This window comes from Ipomoea triloba, chromosome 11, assembly GCF_003576645.1.
Source record: "Ipomoea triloba cultivar NCNSP0323 chromosome 11, ASM357664v1".
In the NCBI taxonomy this organism is placed as follows: domain Eukaryota; kingdom Viridiplantae; phylum Streptophyta; class Magnoliopsida; order Solanales; family Convolvulaceae; genus Ipomoea; species Ipomoea triloba.
In genome coordinates, this window is record NC_044926.1 from 18,880,628 (window position 1) to 18,903,196 (window position 22,569).

Genomic DNA, 22,569 nt, shown 5'->3' on the forward strand with positions numbered 1-22,569 from the left:
ATTTTCATTTGGGAGACAAACCATTTGTGGTACAAACAACTGTAGGAAGACATTTGGGATTTCTGCTGCATTGATGGTCTGCAGCTATTTAAGGACCTCAACCTCTCACTGCTCAAACATTCAGTCTCATACACCATCCAGAGAGTATAGAGTAAAAGTGAGGGAAAAATACAGTTCACTCAAGCAAAGGCAGCACTCAGCACAGTTCATTCAGGCAACAACAAACACCAACTATGGCTGGAGGTTAGATCCTATATTATTCAGTTTTAATCTTACAATAATAACAAGTATATATAACAACATGTATTATTTCATGGTACCTTAAAACTTCTTTCTCTTACCCAGAATTATGGTAGTTTATCCCTTCAACATTTTCATTCTTCTTCCCTTTGCTAAACATACAACTGCAGAACTCACAGACTAAATACAAAATAAACTGACTTTTCATTCGAAAGAGAAAACTATGAGAACAAAAATAAAAGATATTAGAGTATAACCTGAAAGATTTAAAGATAACCATGTATCTTTAGGAAAATTTAGATATCTTATTCATGATTTGTAACGTAGAGGACCATAAATAGAAATATATCATATTATTTATGAGTAGTCAATATCTAATGTTCTGCAGTTTCTCAAGCTTATTCTTTTCTCAAGAAAAATAAACAATATAGATCATAAGGATCCAGAAATAATACATGTGAAACTGTGATATTAACTTTACCTCTTTGTCGTGAAAAAGACATTCTTTGCTCTTGCTTGTGGAGCTTCAACTCGGACCATGTGAACTCGGATAGCTCTCCTTGTAGGTAGAGGGTTAATCTAACTTGCAAGAAGGTATTGAGGAGGCATTTCGAATAGAATTCACAATTTGTTTTTCTGTACCTTTCGTGTGTGCAATTGCAACTATGATTGTACATACATGTATTTATAATGATTTCACAACCTGTATATATTTGGTTCAAATCCGAATGAAGAGAAGACATTAATTGTTTGTTATGAATGTTTATTGGAGACTGAACAGGCCAGGTACTATAATTAAATGGTGCCGCCTAAGAATTCTCCCGTCACTATTAATCACGGCTAATATAAACATATTTAATTAAAAAAAATCTGATTTCATTATTAACATACATCGGTAATACACAAATATGAGAAAGTTAATATAAAAACTATTTATTATTTCGGCTAAACCTCCTCAGCATCACCAACCTAATGTGAGAAGCATAACCTCAAAACAGTGCCGTTTTCACTGGGCATGAAATGCTTCCAAGAAGTTGTTGCTTTATTATAGAGTTAGATTAGATTAATTAGATTAGATTAGATAGATTCATATTCAATCCTTTAATATATATATATATATATATATATATATATATATATATATAAACACAAGTTTCTGGTAAATAAAAAAAATTTCGTTTTCCCGCCCATGAAAAACGATGTCATTTAACATATTTATATAGATTAATTTATACTCCGTACTAATTAATGGCTGACGATTTCCGATGTAGGTTCTGGGCAACAACGTTTCACAGGTACATTAATTAGTGAGTGATTACCAAGAACGAACTTAAAAGTACATTTTGTTGATGGACGGCTAGACTCTTCACTTTACACAACATCGGTATTAAACAATAGTAATGATAATAAAGATTATTATCAACTATAAATACACCCTACTGAAATGATTTACTGCATATCAAATAGTTCAATTACAGATCTGCATTTTGGTATAATCACCATGGCTCCGTGCATAGGATATTAGTCCTATGAAAACTTCTTGCTGAATGAAGTTGCGATTGGTTCGTAAGTATATAGTGAAAATGAGCAGCATCCACTGTAACTGTACACCAAAGTATATAGTGAAAATGAGCAGCGTCCATTGTGACTGTACACCATGAGAGGCCTATGTACACCATGAGCAGCTTTCCTTTGGGATTTTTGGATTGAAAAGTGTTTATGAACCTATGTGTCTAGTTCTTTAATTGCTTTAATGAAATATCTATTTGAGTTTATTACTTGTGTTGTAATTGTGGCTTAATTTCTTGATGTTTGTAGTTAAGGAACCAAATTACTTGTTTCATTGCTAAATTTGCATCTGGATGAGAGTTAGGACATGAATTAGAGCACCCACAATTGCACTTGATTCTTGTACCTTGAGAGAGCACATGTTGGTTAAGGGATTTATGTGAATAGCTCACGAGAGTGAGTATTCCATTTATTGCTTGTTCTTGAGTATATGTTGTGAATAGCTCACGAGAGTGAGCATTCCAATTACCTTGTTGCGGGTTGGTGTTACGAGAGTAATCCTTCCCATTATTGATTGCAATGGTCGACACTTGTTTTAACCCGAATGATTGTTTCACTTTAGATTGACACTAGGTGATTAAACATTTTGACCTCCAAAAATCCCGCTCTTAATCTCTTGAATATAAAAATCCGTTTGTCTTGCTTCATTTATTTTGTTTTCATATTTGTAGTTAATTACCCATTGTTAGCGTAGGAATAGCTTCTCGTGAATTAATTAGTAACTAGTGCTTAATACCCAGCTTCCCTGTGGATCGATAACCCCGGAATACTGCAGGTATTTGCTTGTACAAAAATGCTAGGACCATAAAACCAGAATTCTGTTAGAGAAAAAAATGCCCACACTGGAATACTGCCAGGCTGAGATCCAGAGTGCTCTGTCGTAGATATAGGCTCAAATCCAGAACCTAATATAAACTAATAAAATAACATAAGTTTTGACAAATAATTTTAGCCAATATAATAGAGTAAAATGTGTAGAATTTGTACACTTACAAATTTAAAAATCACATACATCGCTATGAATTAATTCAAGTGGTTCCATTTCCTTTTGATCAATTTAAAAGGAATTCTAGTTAGTTTTGCCTCAACACAAATCATGCATTTGTGATTATCGTTAATTTGGAATGCAGGAATATGGTTAAAGTTAATTAATCTACGTATAAAATTAAAATTAACATGAATTAGTCTTCCGTACCACAAACATGAATTAATAAGCCGAATTAAAAACACTTTTATTAATCATAGTTATTATATTAAACTTAAAAAGCTCTATCTATTACATAACCCTTGCCTACATATATTCCATATTTAGACAAAATTAACAATATTGTCTGAATCGAAAACCATCCAAGAGCCATGTTTGTTCAACAATGAACAAGAAACCAATTTCTTCCTTAGCTTCAATAAGTACAAAAAATTGTTGAGAGTTAGCTCCTCTTAGAAAGTCATCTTGATAATCACCTTGCTCACGCCTTCTGTAGCAAACTAAGCAAAATTATCCATCCATATACCTTCTCACCATTAGTTGTCTTGAAGGTAGTAAACAATTTGCACTTGGAAGAAATGTGCTAGGTCATACAAATGTCAATGAACCACTTTGTTTGGTTCGAACCAACCAAGTTTAACTCGATCACCATGACCAAGAGAATTAATCCAACCAAGTTTACCGCCACATTAGCTTGAGAATTGTTATTCATCTTCTTGGGTGCTTCGCAATCAACCGATTTATGGTCTGTCTTGCCACAATTGAAGTATTTTCCAGGAAATTCCTTCTTCGAAAAACGTCTTTTAGGTCCAAGTTTCTACCTGTTCTTTTTAGAGTTCTTGAAGCTTTCATCATGCTCTACAATGTTGGCTTTGGCGCCACCAGTAACCTTCCCATCACTTTTCATGTTGTCTTCCTCAATCATGACTCAGAGGATCAACTGCTCTAGATTCATCTCTTTCCACTAATACTTTAGATAGTTCTTGAAGTCATTCCAGCCAAGAGGCAAAAAGTGGATAATAGATGCCACTTCAAAGGCTTCACTCACAACCATTCATTTGTCTTTTATCTCATTGAAGATCATCTAGATCTCTTCAACTTAACTCAAGATGATTTTGGAATCCACCATCTTGTAGTGAAGTAATCGACTAAAGACAACAAATTTCTTTAACCCAACATCTCCACTCTAATACTTCAGGTCCAAAAATTCAACAACCCCTTAGCTATATCTAGTTTGTAGTACACATGGTATAGTGAGTCATGCAAACCATTCAAAACTTAGTTTTGGCGAAGGAAATCATAATGTTTCTAAGCCTCCATAACACTGACAGTTTGCACATAATACTCATCTGTCACACTAGGAATCGTCTTAGTCAACAACCTTGAAAAGTTAAGAGTCATTAGGTATAGCAAAAAATTATGTTGCCACCTCATGAAATTCAACCCATTGAATTTCTCAAAAACTTTTGGCCGAACTAGTTGGTACTGTAACATGCACTTGGACAATAGGGATTGATTGACCCATGCGTGCCAACAATAATCTAAGTATAAGCATCTGAATGTGCACAACTAGCAACATTCACACCATTTTCATCATCAACATGAATGTGAGTGGATCGGAATCCATATGAACTTATTCGATTAATCGGTTTTAAGACTTTTGGTGAATAAGTTTGAAAAAAAAATTTTAAAAAAAACATGAATTTAAATTTTAAGAAATAATCCCATTAACGATCACGATATGGAAAAAAGGAAGATCCAAGTAATGTAAGATATACTTTCCTTAAAATTGGTTTTTACCTCCTAATGGTGTTAGAAATGTTATATCATCAGTCTCCCATGATAAAATGGATTTGCAACTATATAATTGAACACGTAAGTTATATTTCTCTCGACGAACTAGAACAATACGTTTAACACTAGAATTTATTTGGGAATGTGTGTCTAGAAGCTTTAAGAGAATAAAGACCGTTTTTGGAGTAGGAAAAATAATATTTTTCAGCGTTATATAAACTATCTTCCCAACGTTACCACGTTGTTTATAGGATATGATAGAAATAATAACATTAATATGACATTTAAATCTAATATAAAATCATATTGCCTGTCCATCAATTTTGGAAATAAGACCTGTATACAAAGTTAATATAATTCTCTAATTTAAATTGGAATTTATTAGGGTTAATTTCTAAATTGATCATAATTAACACATTCTAAGACTCCTAAGAGGTGTAACCTCAAAGTGTCAATAGGGTGGTGTGCCTGAGAAGTATAAACACATTTCTCAAACCAGAGTGGTACCAACCAAGAAAATTTTTTTGAAAGACCAAACCGAGAAGTACTTTCAGAACCGAAAGGCCGCTTTACTCTTAGGAATTTAGTTGGAAAAAATTGTTCGAAAATTTGGAATAACTTAACGTTCATGGACTGTCAATTTTTGAACAACAATTGTGTACAGATGTCGCGGGTGCACACCAATCAAGCCTTTCTAGACTCATTTTAGCATTTGATTTGCACCTTCCATTGCAGAGAACATCTATGCTATACAATTCAAATTTCTCAAAAAAAGGAAATTGTATATATACACCAGTACAAACCCACATCCCTTTTCGAATGTGGAAAAAGGTTTCTTACAAGCCTTCTCAACACCAATTTTCCAACTTCATCGGTACACATTGAGAATAAAGTTCTCATTCAAGCATTATACATTTTGAACATACAATATATCAAAATTTTCATCACACTTAGGAGAACCCGAATCAACTTAGAACATATCGAAATTGGAGGTGAACCCCACAAATATTTATACCACAAAATGACCACTCAAAATGCCAATTTTGTTAATTAGTATTTACCAAAAATTGCACATACTGTTAGTTTTGTGTGAGATCACCCCATTTGAGATAGATAAAGCAAAAAATATAGTGTTTTTACACATAAAAAGTACATTACTATTAAAAAGTATTATGTATTTGAGATTTGTCTCAATTGATATGATTTTACATAAGTTTTTGGGATATATATATATATAGACACACACACACACATTTAATGTATAAAGTATAATTGCACAATATTAGTATAATTATCTAATAACTACCATAGTAATAGCATACTTAAAATTAAGCATGGGTCGTTGGATTTTTTATTATAATACTTAAAATTAGTATATATATATATATGGTCATAATCAGGTGTGACCACGCCTTAACGTGCGGTCAGTGCAACCACTATGTATACAAATATACAGCACTCAATGTTAGAAAATGCACCGCACAAATATGCATTATTAGGTACGCATCACTAAAAAACATACCACTAGGTATGTAAATATACACCACACAGTGTTAGCAAATACACCATTAGGGGCAAGGGAGTTATGGTGTATTATTTTAGGTGTGTGGTGTTTTTTTGGTGTTTTTGTGTATTTTTATCGTGGCGCATTTTCAAACATTGAGTGGTGCATTTTCTAACATTAAGTGGTGCATATCGCACCGACTGCACGGGAAGGCGCGACAACATTTGAACATATAGTGGTATATCGCATTTTCAAACATTGAGTAGTATATATATGTTATACTTCAGGTATAATAGTATGAGAACAAAATAAATTATCAATCCTATTATTCCGTGAAATTATTATGGTAATTTCTCTCTATATATATTTTTATACTAATGTATAAAATTATAATTACCTAATAATTGTTATGGTAACTGAAGAATTAATTGCACATATATTAGTATATTGACTAATAATTATTATGTTAATTAAACTAATAATTACACAAATATTTGTATTATTACAATTAAACATGGGTAGTTGGATTTATTTTTATAATAATTACAATTAATTCATTCAAATATTTAAGATGAGAAAAATTTAATTGCTATATGGTGAAAAGGAATATACTTAAGGCATAAAAGTATAATTGCATAGAATTTGTATACTTGTCTAATAATTATTATAGTATTTAAGCTAAACATAGGTCGTTGGATTTATTTTTATAATAATTAAAATTATATTATTTTTCCTTTTTTTTTTACATATTTATTTTAGTAATCAAATGTACACTTTCAAATATTAAAATTGTTTATAATGTTTCTTTAATTTTATTATATAAATGTATAATAAAATTTTTTTATACATGCGATTACTAGTTTTAATAATACAATTATATTTTAATATTGAAAATTAATATTATGCATTTATTTTCTCATATTGGCCCTGTTTGGTAAATGGTTGTTAGTTGATTTGGTTAATTAGATGGTATAACTAGTTGATAACATTAACTGATTGTAGAAAGGTGTTTCGTAAATTAGCTGTTAGTTGGTAGCTGTCTGGTATAATTTCTTTTTCTCAAAAGTTAATTGAAATAATTAGTTGTTAGTTGGTAGATGATTATATACTCAAATGTACTACTAATCGGGAATAAAATATTTGCTACCTATAAGGAAAAATTTAATACTTTTGAGGAAAAATGTAATACTTTTGCATTTTGATGTAAAATATTATATTTTCCATCAAAAGTATTACATTTTTCATAATAAGTAATGTTGGCAAGTGCCCCTTATTTAAAAGGGAAATTATAATACTTTTGAGGAAAAATGTAATACTTTTAAATTAAAATGTAAAAGTATTACATTTTCAATTGAAAGTATTACATTTACCCTTATAAGTAACAAAAATTTATATTCTTGATTAGTATCACATTTGAGCATATAAGTATGACTTGACTCAACCCGACCCGTCTCACACAAATTTTTACCTTTTACCAAACATGGTCATTATGTGTATGAAGACCAATAATAATAAAAACATATATAAAAAATATAGTAAAACCGAGTGTAGCTTTTCTAAAAAAAAAAAAAAAAAGTCAAATATATGATTAATGGGTTTAATGGGAATAGCTAATTTTAATAACAAAAGGGATGCCCCGGAGCAAGCAAGGTCTCCCCTCCTCCACCTTTATCCCACCTAAAGTTAGCAACGGCTATTAATAATGGTATATAAGGGGCAAGGTTGTGTAACAAAATCATCTTTTCTAAAATGATTATTGTTTTTTTTTTTAATGGAATATATCCTCTCAAGGAATTCTGTTGCACAGAAATAAGAATGAATTAAATAAAGAAATTGACCAATTCAACAAAATTTTATAAACGTAATTCTCAACCAAACGTCCAAACATATGCCGTTAGGTCAAGTCAATTATTGAACCATTTCCCGCACGCAACTTCAATTAGCTTACCAACTTATTGACTTAAAAAAACTTTAAAAAATGTCAAATCATAATATTAATCATTAAGGATTATATTTAATTTATATCAAGAAAATGATAGTATATATGATTGAGCATAATCATTTTTTGAGGCGACGGGTATATTATTAGAAGATGTGTTGGAATTAGGGTGAGGCTCTACAGAGGCAGAGTCAGGATTGGATAGTTTCGGGGACCTATTACGGTTAAAGTACTAAATTAAGTACATTGATATCCATTTAACATATTTCAAAATAATCATTACATTATATTAGAAATTTACTAAAGTTTAGAATAAATCATTTATAGTTGAATATAAGCAATATTAAATTATTTTGCAATATGATTTTCGATGTACATTATATTGCTTTGTACGGTTGAAAGAATGAAACTATTCACGCATGCATGTTTGAAAAGACTATTGATTATTTCTTAAAAACATAATGTTTTCTCAAATATAAATACTACAAAATTTTTATATTATTACGAATGTTACATTAAATACAAAATTTACCACATAACCACAAATATGCATTTTTTTTAGAAAACCACAAATCTGCATAATTAACCAAACAAATACACCTTGATATCCATTATATATTTAGAATCAAACAAAAAAAGTATTTAAAATAAATAATAGAATATGAAACAAAAACTAACAAAATAGATAGAAACAAACAAAAAAAAAAACCAACAAAACAAAACAAAAATTAACTTGAAAAATTGCATAGATTTTAATAATGACAAATTATCTTGTTATAGCATATAAAATGTATGTATGTATGATTCTAACTGAAAGAAACTAGTAAGTAGGTTAAATGAGATTTGAATGTGAGCCAACAATATAGAAAAGATATAATTTGAAATAGGAGAGAAGTGGAAAAATTGAGAAGATGAAGAAGTTTATATATAATTGAGCCTATTGAAAATAGATTTATTATTATTACCCCCCCCCCCCACACACACACATATAATTCAGTTCCCGTGTGGTTGGGTGTCTCATGTGTGGTTAAATTTGAGCAATTGATTTTGCTTAAATCAAAGTTCAAGATTCCAATTTTTTTTTTAAAAAAAATGCGTGGTGGCAAGTTGGTAATTTTTGCATTTAGATAAAAATCTAAGGTGCGTATTTTTGTGCTTAAGATGCGTAGTTTTTGTACTTAAGGTGCGTGGAGTTTTGTGCTTAAGGTGCGTGGATTGTGTGCATAAGGTGAGTAGTTTTTGAAACTTAAGGTACGTGCAGGGTTTTTGTACTTAAAGTGCGTGATTTTTGTGCTTAAGGTGCGTGATTGTTTTGCTTAAGGTGCGTGGTTTTTTGCTTAATTTGAATAGTTGTTGAAACTTAAGTTGCGCCAAACTGAAGCTTAAGGTGCGGATTTTCCTTCTTAAGGTGCATTGCTTTCTTTCTTAAGGTGCGTCAGTCTGAAACTTTAAGACATTTTTTTTTATTTACAGTTCCAAAACACAACTAATATTCTTTATAAGATGTTCTCTACAAAGTGTTATTTATATTAATCCAATTTAAGTGCATAGATTCGATAAGGTGCAATTAATTTAGAATCTTTTTTTAAATAGCATTGATCACCACACTAGAATTGTTAACTGCACCTAAACCTTTCCATATATATATATATATATATATATATATATATATATATATATATATATATATATATATATATGTAATTATTATTATACCAAATAGACAAAAACATCACATAATAGCTGACTCATTCCATTTTGTATTTTTCAATAAATTTCATCATACCCATATCAATTCACAAACAAACACAATTTGTATTTTTCAATAATTTCATCATACCCATATCAATTCACAAACAAACACCAAAAACGAAACCAGCTCAAGATTCCCCATGCTTTACTGCCTACAACCCCTTCTTTATTTATGGAAGAATGGAACCCAGTATGGGAGAATGGAACCCAAAACCCTCAGTCTAGTACACATGTCCCAAATTAAACAACCATACCAATTTACATCTTGAGTAAACATTTACCAAAAAGTATATAGAAATATAAATATAAGTCCGAAATATATTTTGGAAATATAGAGAAATATAATAATTTCTTTTTATAAGAATACTTTTAAAAAATTCTTTTGGGGTAAACTAATATAAACAATACTTTCCCAAAATACTTACGAAAATAAAAAATTTTCAGGTGTTACAAAGGCCACGGGGGTAGGGAGGGCAATGCCCCCCATGGCATATACTTGCCTCCACTCCTAAGCTCTAGGTCCAAAATATGTATAAATAGATCCCATACATGGGAAGATGACAAGAAATCTTTACTATTGACAAAAGTCAGAAAACCAATAACAATGATTACGCATATCTACCGCTAGGAAAACAATGTGCCTGACACCCTCGCTAAGATGGCGTTCCTCGAATGAACGAGGTACACTTCAATGAACGATGAATTTCTCAATTCAATTATCGTGCTCTTATGAACCATAAAAGTAGTACAATTTAGCACTTATCAAGTCCACCATTTTAAAATCTATTTTTATTTTCTTAGGTGTTGGCACCAACACTTTGGCAAGACACCCACATACTTTTAGATATTGGTATGCAAAAATATGGCAAATTATGCTGTGGACCCAGGTCCACCTTGCAAGGTGGACCTGGGTCCAAAACTACGTCGTTTTTGTCTTCTTTTTTTTTTTTTTAAATTAGTAAACATATTGCTGAATATAGAGTTGTCCAAAAATGTGTGAATGTAGAGGTTTCAAAGTGTGAATGTAGAGTATAGAAATCGTGAATGTAGATTTATAATTGTGTGAATGTAGAGTTGCCCATAAATGTGTGAATGTGGAGGTTTCAAATTGTGAAATGGAGTATAGAAATCGTGAATGTAGAGTTATGCATGTGTGAATCTGTAATAGAGTTAAGAAGTTCTAACAACTTGTAGCCCTGTAATGTATGAATGTGGAGTTCTCAAGTTGTGAACGTGGAGTATAAGACCTGTGAATATAGAGTTTTGAATGTGTGAATGTGGAGTTTACAAATTGTGAATGTAGAGTATAGTGTATGTGAATGTAGAGTATAGTTACTAAATATATAATCCTGTAATGTGTGAATGTGGAGTTTACAAATTGTAAATGTAGAGTATAGTGTATGTGAATGTAGAGTATAATGTATGTGAATGTAGACCCAGGTCCACCTTGCAAGGTGGACCTGGGTCCATGGCATAACAACCCCAAAAATATGCTCCATGCATTCTAATTAATCTGCATCACTAGTACGAAATGAGTTATTTGCATCTTTACAGAATGACAATATGCGTCTTTATTGCTCAAGACGCATGTAGCATAGACACGAAAATGCCAACTTTACGCATCTTTAGTAGGGAGTTGTAAATTAAAGTTGGACAATAGGCGTCTTTATTACAAACGTAAGATACCATTGTCATATTCTTTTTTAATAATTCAATTGTCCAACAATACACCACGAGACAAGATTTCTATAATAACATTTATATAATCCAAACTATTAAACACAATATATAATAGAATTATTCAACAGTAGTACCAAATTAAACAATATATGTATTTCTCGGAGCTACATCATGAATTAAAGGAAAATTATGTCCCATAATGAATGTTACAAAGAAAGTAATAAAGTAGTCAAGAAAAGTAATTAAAGAAAAATGATAGAAACACACACCATCAATAAAAGAACAAATAAGATAATAAAATAATTTGATGAATATCACCCGCAATAATTATTGGATTTTTGGATCCTAGAGCATCTGATATAAATTTGGGAAAATAAAGTTAGAGGATTCCATATATATGCTTCATTGTTACAATATATTTTTTGTCACTTCAAATGATCATATGAAAGAAATAAAGAACAACAAAAAAGAGTAGCTGCCTATCATCTTTGGCCTGCTAAGGCATTGAATCCCAGTGTGATGTTATTATGGTACGGTTCTTTAACCTACATTTTTCTAGAAGTACATCTGCAGTCCTCTAAAAGTTCATCAACAGCAGATGAAAATTTTCTAAAAGCAAAAGTTTTGAGGTCAATTTCTCCAACAATCAAATGATGAGTTATACATAAGTATACATCTACTACATCAAGAAGATATTAGAAAAACATCTAATAAGCGTAAAATATTAAACTCAACATCTCCACTTGAGCTCTTGTCGTGGAAGTCCTTATAGCAATAAAAGAAAAAAAAAAACTTGTGATTTATTATCAAAATTAAAGAAATTAAACAAACATGACTACAAACAATTTGTCAGACATTTTTCTCTCTATTTTTTTTTGGGGGGGGGGGGGGGGGGGGTTAAATTCCTATCCGTCCTTCATTCATATATACATTATAAACCACATCTACACATGCAACACAATATATTTAGGGTGTGTTTGATTTGAACATGAGAATTGGAATCGGAATAAGAATAAGAATTAAATGCTTGATAATTGAAATGAATTTTGGTGAAAGTATTTTGTATGTTTGGTAGTAGGTTGGAATTTGAATTATTATCAGTATTGTTGTTTGATTATGTATGTATATATGACTTATAAATTATAATTAGAATAACGGTTTTAAAAATAGAAAAAATAAAAAATCAAGACAATTGATCATGATGATATATATTTGAAGCACCAATATGAACAAAAAATTTAAAAAAAAAATCTAAAATCACTAATCCTATTTAGTAAGGGGGTGACGAAATGAGAAGGCGATAAAACGAGAATGGAAAAGACTGAATTAATGAAATAATACCCGATTTAAATTAGATAATGTTTTTTTTTTAAATTGTAGACGTAATCAAATCATCATATACTTGTGTTTTAAAAAAATTGTCAACCAAACAATGAAACCTTAATTTGTTTTTTTTTGTGCTATTAAACATAATGGCCTGTTTGGTAACATAGTTAGCTTATCAGCCAATTTTGTATTATTTGACCAATATTAGTTGTTTGACTTGGTTAAACAATGAATATGAGTGTTTGATTAGTTAGCGTTTTGTAACAATTCATTGCTCCAAAATTCTAAAATTCAAAAAGATACTTAAAACAACTTTAAAAAAAAATCATTTTGCATGTAATCAACTATCAGCTAACAACTAATTTACCAAACATTCATTGCTCCAAAATTCAAAAATTCAAAAAGATACTTAAAACAACTTTAAAAAAAAAATCATTTTGCATGTAATCAGCTATCAGCTAACAACTAATTTACCAAACATTTTTTTTTACAATCAGCTAATGCTATGAAAAATATATGGCTCAAGGCAATCAAAACATCATTTTCTGAACCTAAATATGTAGTATGTGTATGTGTTGTAGTATGTAGTATTACTTTCTCAAAATATATGGCTCAAGGCAATCAAAACATCATTTTCTGAACCTAAATATGTAGTATGTGTATGTGTTGTAGTATGTAGTATTACTTTCTCACCTGACTCATTGAAGCACAAAGAGCCAAGAGCCAACAGTTGCCTCCACTGAGCCTCGAACCCACTCCATCATTCATGTGAGAGTATTTTCTGGGACACCAGATGCCACTAGACCACAAAGTCTTTGGCTTGTGCCATTAAACATAATATTTCATTGTAGACACGGTTGGTAGAAGAAAAAAATATGGCTCAAGGCAACCAAAAGTCACTTTTTTTTTGAACCTGACCAAGTTCAATCATTATCCAATGGACCATGATATACACATTTGTATGACCCATAAATAAAAATAATATTTTTAATATACTAAAAATGCATTATTTGTATACCTAAAGTACATTATTTGAAAATACATGATTTTTTTTATATAATATTAAATAATGTGCATTCAGTACACGAATATATATTTGAAAATACATGATTTTTTTATATATTTCATTCATTGTCCACACAGCTATGTGACCATAATTTGCGGACAAAGTTGGCTAAGCAGGGACAAAAACTGAGGAAATATTTAGTGCCGTTCATTTAATAGCACTTCAAGCCAGACAAGGAGTGGAAGAAATTAAAGATGGGGCACATTTCAGTGACTTGGATAGATCATAAGCTTAATTACAACCCATTAAAATGAATATAATTTGAATATTTTCTATAGATTTTTGTAGTTAGGGAAAGTGACACTTTTGTCCCCTAAATTATATGCTTATAGTACTTTCTCCCCTGAATTATTCATATATCCACATTATCTGACTTAATTATTTTAAAGTGGTAATTTTTTCCCTCTATATTAAATAAGTCAAGTCACTTTTCTTCTCTAACAAATTATTCATGTGGAAAAAGAAATGCAGATATTATAAATTTATAATTATAATTTTAAGTTAATGTTATTAACAAAATTAAGAGTTAAACCACAAATTTAGCTCACCATTTGTAAATATTATAATTATCATTTGTGATTTATGTCTTAATTTTGTTAATAGCATTAGCTTAAAATTATAATTATAATATTTGTAAATGTTGTTTGTTCTTTTTCGCATTTATTTTGATTCCATATATAAGCAATAATTTGTTGGAGAAAGAAAATAACTTGAAGTACCTGCTCTTATTTTTAAGAGTCCAAACGCCTGGCCTATTTAACATAGAGTGAGAAAAATCGTCACTTTCAAAATAATTAAGGGTTAATGTGGGTACATGAATAATGTAGGGAAAAAATTACTATAAGATATAACTGAGGGGGCAAATGTGTCATTTTTCCTTTGTATTATCAATCAATTGTTTTTTTTTTTTTCAAACCTATGTGATCCCAACTTTATCGGACTAATTCTAAGCTCACAAAACTCATCCCTAGAGTCACTACAGATGTAAATTACTATCATCATAGTGCCATCTTGAACTTTTTTTTTCCATACATATAATTTCAGTGGAATGCCTCCTCCAGTAATAACATTTTAAGTAAGGCGATGAACCAAATATGATAAGTCAGCAATAAATAATTGTGTGTGTATATATATATATATGCCCTTTTGGTGTGATCTATGCGGTCTGTGCCCTGAAGTCCTGAACGGAACAATCAAGATAATGAATCTCTTCATGCATTATTATTCCCTTTTCCCTTTGCTTATCTTCATTTTTGTCCTCTACAAATTCCTATTCTCATCTCCCAGAGACACAAAAAACTCCCCACCATCACCCCCAAAGCTTCCAATACTTGGACACATCCTCCAAATTGGCTCCTACCCCCATCTCTACTTCCACAAACTATCCAAGCAATATGGTCCGCTCATCCTACTTCAATTCGGTTCCGTGCCGGTCCTCGTGGCTTCCTCTTCTGAAACCGCCAGAGAGATCATGAAAGACCACGACTTAATCTTCTCCGACCGCCCCAAATCCAGCATTAACGACCGCCTCTTCTACGGCTCCAAGGACGTCGCCTTTGCCCCCTACGGCGAGTATTGGCGACAAATGCGAAGCATTTGCGTTCTCCATCTTCTCAGCAACAAGAGGGTGCAGTCTTTTCGCAAAGTTAGAGAAGAAGAAACAGAATTGATGGTCCAAAAGATTAAACAATCATGCGATTCCAATTCTGTGATAAATTTGAGTAATATTTTTATTGAGTTGACGAATGATATAGTTTGCAGGGTGGCGTTAGGGCGGAAGTGCAGTGATGAGCTGCGGAGTAATGAGAGAAGGGGTATAAAATCTTTGTTGGAGGATGTTTTTGAAATGCTGGGAATGTTTGATATAGGGGATTACATCCCTTGGCTTGCGTGGGTGAATAGAATCAATGGTTTTGATAGAAGGGTGGAGAAATTGGGTAAAGAATTGGATGAATTCATGGAGGAAGTAGTTGAAGAGCACTCGCTTGTGGAGAAACAAGAGGCAGATGGGTTAGACTTGGTGGACATTTTGCTTCAACTACAGAGAGAAAATACTATTGGCTTCCCCATTCATAGAGATTCTGTGAAAGCTCTAATCTTGGTAATTATTAATTTTCCTTGAAGAATTCTAGAGATTTTACATAACCTACAGAAATCCCATATTCTTGAAAATCGAAAAAGTTTTATAATATAAAGTGAGAATGGTGTATTTTGCCCTGAATTATATGCTTCTAGCATTTCCCCTGAATTATTCACATAAGTATCCACATTGGTCTCACAATTATTTTAAAAGTGGTGATTTTTTTTCTTTTATTTAAAATGAATGTTTTTACCCTTAAAAAAAAATATTTCATTTATTTTTAAGTAATAATTTTTTGGAGAAAAAAAAAACTCGACTAAAATATTTATTTTAAGGATAAAAATGTCTATTTTAACAGAAAGGGGAAGAAAACTGTCACTAGACCACAAGGTCTTGGCATCTTCTTCCCAACTTAACTTGAAAATTTATGATTGAAATTTTGCATTATTTGTGGATTAGGATATGTTTGCAGCAGGAACTCACACAACGTACACAGTTATTGAATGGACAATGACAGAGCTAATAAAAAATCCTAGAGTCATGGAGAAGTTAAAGAATGAGGTAAGAACAAAATTCAAAACCGCCGAAGATTTAGAAACCATGCAATACTTGAAAGCAGTCATAAAGGAAAGTTTTCGGCTCCATAGTCCTGCACCATTGCTAGTCCCTCGTAAAGCATCCCAAGATGGGAAAGTAATGGGTTTCCATGTAGCAGCTGGCACCCTAGTGCTTGTCAACAGTTGGACAATAGCGAGGGATCCAACAATATGGGAAAATCCAGAAGAGTTTAAGCCAGAAAGATTCTTAAATTCTAATGTGGATTATAAGGGAATGCATTTTGAGTTGATTCCTTTTGGAGCTGGCAGGAGAGGTTGTCCTGGTGTGACTTTTGCGATTTCTGTGATTGAGCTTGCAGTTGCTACACTCATACATGATTTTGATTTTGCATTGAGAGATGAAGAGTTGGATATGAGTGAAACAATTGGCATGACATGTCACAAGAAGGTTCCTCTTACTGTAATTGCTACTCTAAGGGTGGGCTAGTAGAGTATGTATTTGCCATAGCAGCGTATTAAAAATTTCTAATTTGGGCATTCTAATTGTCTTGTAATATTAATACAATTGTCTATTAAGAAATGAAATTTTATTATTTATTAAACTAGCGTAATATTCGAGCAATGCTTCTTCATGTAATATTTTATTGTATATTCTATTGTCAAACGACCCAATGAAATTCATTCTCGTCGCTGATTTTGTTGAAAAATCGCGATAAAAATATCTACTATTGTTTTTTCCGTTGCCATTCGCGACAAAACTTAATTCCGTCGTAAAATTCATCACTAAAATGTGGGCGCCAATAGCTACGGAATTTAATTCTGTCGTAATATTGTGACAGAATGCATTCCGTCTCAAAACCATCGCAAAACAACAACGGATTATGTTCCATCGCGATTTTTCTTGCAGTGAACATTATTTATTACAATGATTAATTTATCATGTTTCTAATTGAATTTTTTTTGGTTGTAGAACACTTTAATTTTAGAATGTACTTTTGTACATTTAATTTGGTTTACATTAGACTCATATATATTTATTATATAGAGAAAATACCAATTTTAGTTCCACGAGTATTAACAAGATGACAGTTTTGGTCTACATGTTTAATTCTTACAAATTTTTATCAATGACTATTGTGTTAGTACGAATTTTCATTAACGACTATTTTTTAGTACCAATTCTCATCGAAGACTATTGTTTTAGTGTCAAAGTTCATCACGCCGGTCACCCCTTCTTTTAAGACATGCCGAAATATGACATTATTAAGGGTATTTTCATCCTTTTCAAATTAAGATCCAATTTGAACCTGAACAAAGGTAGGATGAGGAGGAGAACTGCGAATTGATATCAATCTTAGGGCTTAAATCCCTTTATTCATGCCCAAATTGAGATCTTAAGTTGAAAAGGACGAAAATAACCTTAAAATTTTAGATTTCGGCATGTCTTAAACGGAAGGGTTACCAGCGTGATGAATTTTGGCACTAAAACGATAGTGGTGGATGAAAATTTGTACTTAAACAATAGTCGTGGATGAAAATTAGTATGAATTAAACATGTGAACAAAAATTGTTATTTTGCTAATACTCGTGGGACCAAAATTGGTATTTGATAGGTAAAAACTCGTATTGTTTTACACCATAGGTTAGTGGCTGTTAATTTTATTAGGAATAAATGTAATTTAGATTTTGATGATGCAATATTCGAATAAGGTTTAGAATTATTTAAAACTCTCACAATTTACTGATTCATTTGATGAAGTTTTGCATGTCCATGCCTTGCATCGGACCTTGTTGAGCATAGAACGGATGTGGTCCTCCTTGAAAAGCGTTTTGAAACTCCAGGAAATCTTGAGGTCTCCCTCCTTTTTGGAATGGATGTTGTAGGTTAGGATCCTGCATTGGTGGAAAGAAGTGGGCTTGAGAGTTATCTCCTCTCCTTGTTGGTTTCCATCCATGACCAGTGGTCGGTGGGTCAATATATGGTTAAACTTGGGTGCTTCTCCCTTCAGTGGATTCATGAATCAGACGAATATAGGTTCCAGGCTCCATTGTATCAACTCCTTCAATCTTCCACTTCTTGTAATTTCCTTCTCAAAGTTTGCTTCTTTATTCTTAAATCTTTTGAAAACGGTTCTTGATTGTTATTCACTTGCATCCGGTTAGAAAATAAATTTTGATAAGTCTATGGTGTGCTTCAGTACGAATGTGCCTCATCATATTAAAAGTGAAGTTGTTAGTCTCCTTGGAGTTAATCAGGGTGAGACTTCATGTAAGTACCTCGGATTGCCACCGTTGGTGAGGAGGAATAAAAAAACACATTCTGGGTTTTATAAGAGAGAAAATAGTAAACCATATCAGAAGCTGGAACTCAAAGTTTCTCTCTCGTGCTGGGCGTGAGGTTCTCTTAAAGAATGTTCTTCAAGCGATTCCATGTTATGCCATGATGGTGTTTTTACTCCATGTTGCTTTGTGTAGAGATATTGAGACAATGTTGAATAAATATTGGTAGACAGGGTCTTGCGGTGATGGGAAAGGTATGTATACGGTGGAAATCATGGGGTGGGTTGTGTCATCCTAAGGAAAAAGGAGGAATGGGTTTTAGGAAGCTCCGGGAGATGAATTTAGCCCTGTTGGGTAAGCAAGCATGGTGCTTAATTACGAGACCAAACTCCCTTGTGACCCAAGTGTATAAGAGTCGTTTTTACCCTGATGGTACGTTCTTTGATGCGGTGCCCAGTAGCAATCCTTCCTTTATTTGGTGTGGCCTCTTAGAAGTGCAGGAGGTGATGAGAAGGGGTTGTAGAAGATGTATTGGAGATGGGTTGACAACACAGATCGGTAGGGATCCCTGGCTTCCCATAGATGATGACCCGTATATCAGTACACCATTGCATAAGTCCATTTTTTATGCGCCTATTTGTTTTTTGTTAAACAATCAGGGCTTTGGATATGATGAGAACTGCGTTGAAGACATATTTAATGAATGGGATGCTCACATCATTTTAATCATCCCGGTAAGCTTACGAAGACCAAATGATGCTTGGGTATGGTACAAGGAGTCGAAAGGTGCATACACGGTGAAGTCATGTTACCGAATGCTAATAGGTGAAGTGCATGATGAAAGGCCATGGCGTTTGATATGGAATATGAGAGTCCCTTGATAGGTGCCAAAGATACCTATAGAAAATGATCTAATTGGGGGCTAAAATGTAACACTTTGATGCTCTTTTGATATCAACCCATGGTGTATAGGCTCTAATGTGCTAACTCTTGCAAAACTCCATCACTTGGCATGTTTGGAAAGGTTTTTTGTAGGTTTGAAGGGAACTTATGGTTGTTGAGAAAGCAATTGAAGAACGGAGCAGCAGTGCATATCCACGTTCAACTCCACGTCGTAGAATGGAGCGTGGAACAGATCCAGAGACTTTCATGCTAGGATCCACGAGCGTGGAAGTGAGCGAGAAGTTGGTTAAGTGAAAAGTCCACGAGCCATTCCACGCGTGGACGGGCTCGTGGATCTGTCCCTAGGCGCGAAGATGCGGAAAAAGCTATTTAAGGAGGCCAAGAGAGACATCCGGGAGAGAAGTCTGAGAGTTCCGAAACTATTAGATTAGATTGGGAGAAGGTAGAGAGATCTTAGCTAGGTTAGAGCTAATTTTCTTACTTGCTTTTGGTCATGGATGGAGAAGAATCACTTGGAGAATTGAGAAGATTGCAATTGTTACTTGCTTTGGTAATTTCTAGACATTGTATTGGATTGCATTTCAATTTCACTTTCAATTGCAAGTTCTTTCTTTAATTTCGTCTTATGATGAATTGCTAATTTAATTTCAATCGAGAGTTGGATGCTCCAAGCTAGGGATCATGGATGTTTGCTTTAAATTCTTCCATTGAATTGATATTTGTGAGTTAGGTTAGCTAATTTCAATCGGGAGTTGGATGCTCCAAGCTAGGGGTCATGGATATTTGCTTTAAATTCTTCCATTGAATTGATGTTTGTGAGTTAGGTTTCCAATGTATGGATGTTTGCTTTAAATTCTTCCATTGAATTGATGTTTGTGAGTTAGGTTTCCAATGTTCTTGTGTGGTGGATGTTGAGACGAGATTTGTGCCAATTATCGGCCGGGATAGGTAGCAAAGAGGGAGGAAGTGAAGGTAGTGAGATATCATGATGCCTTCATGAGCCTTACTCAACCACAATCACGCCCTTAGTCCGAGAGGACGAGGCCACATTCATGCCTTTAGTCCGAGAGGACGAAGCTTGGAAGAAAAGGCTTGGAAGAAGTGGTAGACCATGTGTTTGTGCCAATTATCGGCCGGGATAGGTAGCAAAGAGGGAGGAACTGAAGGTAGTGAGATATCATGCCTTCATGAGCCTTACTCAACCACATTCACGCCCTTAGTCCGAGAGGACGAGGCTTGGAAGAAGTGGTAGACCACGTGTTTGACATAATGCCCAACCGAATGAGAATGTGAGAGTCCAAGTGTGACATAATGCCCAACCGAATGAGAATGTGAGAGTCCAAGTGTGACGTCGCTTGGTGTAGGTGCCGTGGGCCTTGGAAGAAGTGGTAGACTATGTGTTTGACATAATGCCCAACCGAGAAGAAGTGGTAGACTATGTGTTTGACATAATGCCCAACCGAGGCCACATTCACGCCTTTAGTCCGAGAGGACGAGGCTTGGAAGAAGTGGTAGACCATGTGTTTGTGCCAATTATCGGCCGGGATAGGTAGCAAAGAGGTAGGAACTGAAGGTAGTGAGATATCATGCCTTCATGAGCCTTACTCAACCACATTCACGCCCTCGCGCCCTTAGTCCGAGAGGACGAGGCTTGGAAGAAGTGGTAGACCACGTGTTTGACATAATGCCCAACCGAATGAGAATGTGAGAGTCCAAGTGTGACATAATGCCCAACCGAATGAGAATGTGAGAGTCCAAGTGTGACGTCGCTTGGTGTAGGTGCCGTGGGCCTTGGAAGAAGTGGTAGACTATGTGTTTGACATAATGCCCAACCGATGAGGATGTGAGAGTCCAAGTGTGACGTCACTTGGTGTAGGTGCCGTGGGCTTCCTTGAGCGGAACTTACCTGCATTCCACCATCCAGTCCGAGAGGACGAGGCATATACATGCTTTCTCAACCAACTGAAACACAAAGAACTAACGCCCCCACTAGGGATCGAACCTGTGACCTCTCACTTGGGAGGGCCACAATTATGTCGCTTGACCACAAGNGAAGAAGTGGTAGACTATGTGTTTGACATAATGCCCAACCGATGAGGATGTGAGAGTCCAAGTGTGACGTCACTTGGTGTAGGTGCCGTGGGCTTCCTTGAGCGGAACTTACCTGCATTCCACCATCCAGTCCGAGAGGACGAGGCATATACATGCTTTCTCAACCAACTGAAACACAAAGAACTAACGCCCCCACTAGGGATCGAACCTGTGACCTCTCACTTGGGAGGGCCACAATTATGTCGCTTGACCACAAGGTCTTTGGCCCTTGTTCTAACTAGTTGATTACTTTTGATACTTATTTTGATTGAAACCAACTCCATTCCATGCTTACTCTTGCTTTAGTTTATTCTTGCAACTCTTGGCTACAAACTTCCTTGAATGCCATGCACTTGGCTTGACTCCAATTTGCCATCCTTAGAGAACGACACAGGGGGAATTCATTCCTCTTTTACACCTTCCATCTCACGCTAAACTACAAGCATCATCCCTACTAAGGTGAAGCTCTTTTGTGTGGTCAGGTCGAAGAGTCGGCTCGGCATTTGTTTTTGGAATGTCAGCATGTTGCTAATAAAAAAATTTCAAGTGTTTTCCTAAAATTGCAAATCTCCGACAACGGCAACATTATTTTTAAATCATAGTTCAATATAGGGTTGTGGAACAAACAAAAATAAATTTGTTTAAAATTGTCCTCGGGGATTGGATTTAGGCATAACTGATTAAATAACTAGGCAGAAATGTGAAGCATTCATTGGAAGCCAAGCAATCACAAAAATAAGGGCAGGATAAAAGTGAAAGACAAATTAACAAAGCAAGTATTGGAATGAGGGCACATTGATTTT

General features: G+C 33.7%; 2 protein-coding genes across 2 annotated transcripts; both read left to right on the top strand.

The window, feature by feature from the left end:
• Positions 1-15,033: 15,033 nt before the first annotated feature.
• LOC115996428 (cytochrome P450 71A3-like) lies at positions 15,034-17,094 on the top strand. Its single transcript, XM_031235635.1, has 2 exons — positions 15,034-15,956; positions 16,395-17,094. The coding sequence occupies exons 1-2, from the start codon at positions 15,057-15,059 to the stop codon at positions 16,977-16,979; spliced, it is 1,485 nt and encodes a 494-aa protein (XP_031091495.1). The 5' UTR covers positions 15,034-15,056; the 3' UTR covers positions 16,980-17,094.
• Positions 17,095-19,083: 1,989 nt separating this feature from the next.
• Positions 19,084-19,653, top strand: LOC115996028. Its single transcript, XM_031235173.1, has one exon. It carries the CDS (start codon positions 19,084-19,086, stop codon positions 19,651-19,653), a length of 570 nt encoding a protein of 189 aa, XP_031091033.1.
• Positions 19,654-22,569: the final 2,916 nt, after the last annotated feature.

Excerpts from the sequence above, each read along its gene's own strand:
- LOC115996428 (XM_031235635.1), top strand. The coding sequence starts at position 15,057 with ATGAATCTCTTCATGCATTATTATTCCCTTTTCCCTTTGCTTATCTTC. Across the intron at positions 15,957-16,394 it reads CTGTGAAAGCTCTAATCTTG|GATATGTTTGCAGCAGGAAC; the intron begins GTAATTATTAAT and ends TTTGTGGATTAG.
- LOC115996028 (XM_031235173.1), top strand. The coding sequence starts at position 19,084 with ATGGGTTTTAGGAAGCTCCGGGAGATGAATTTAGCCCTGTTGGGTAAG.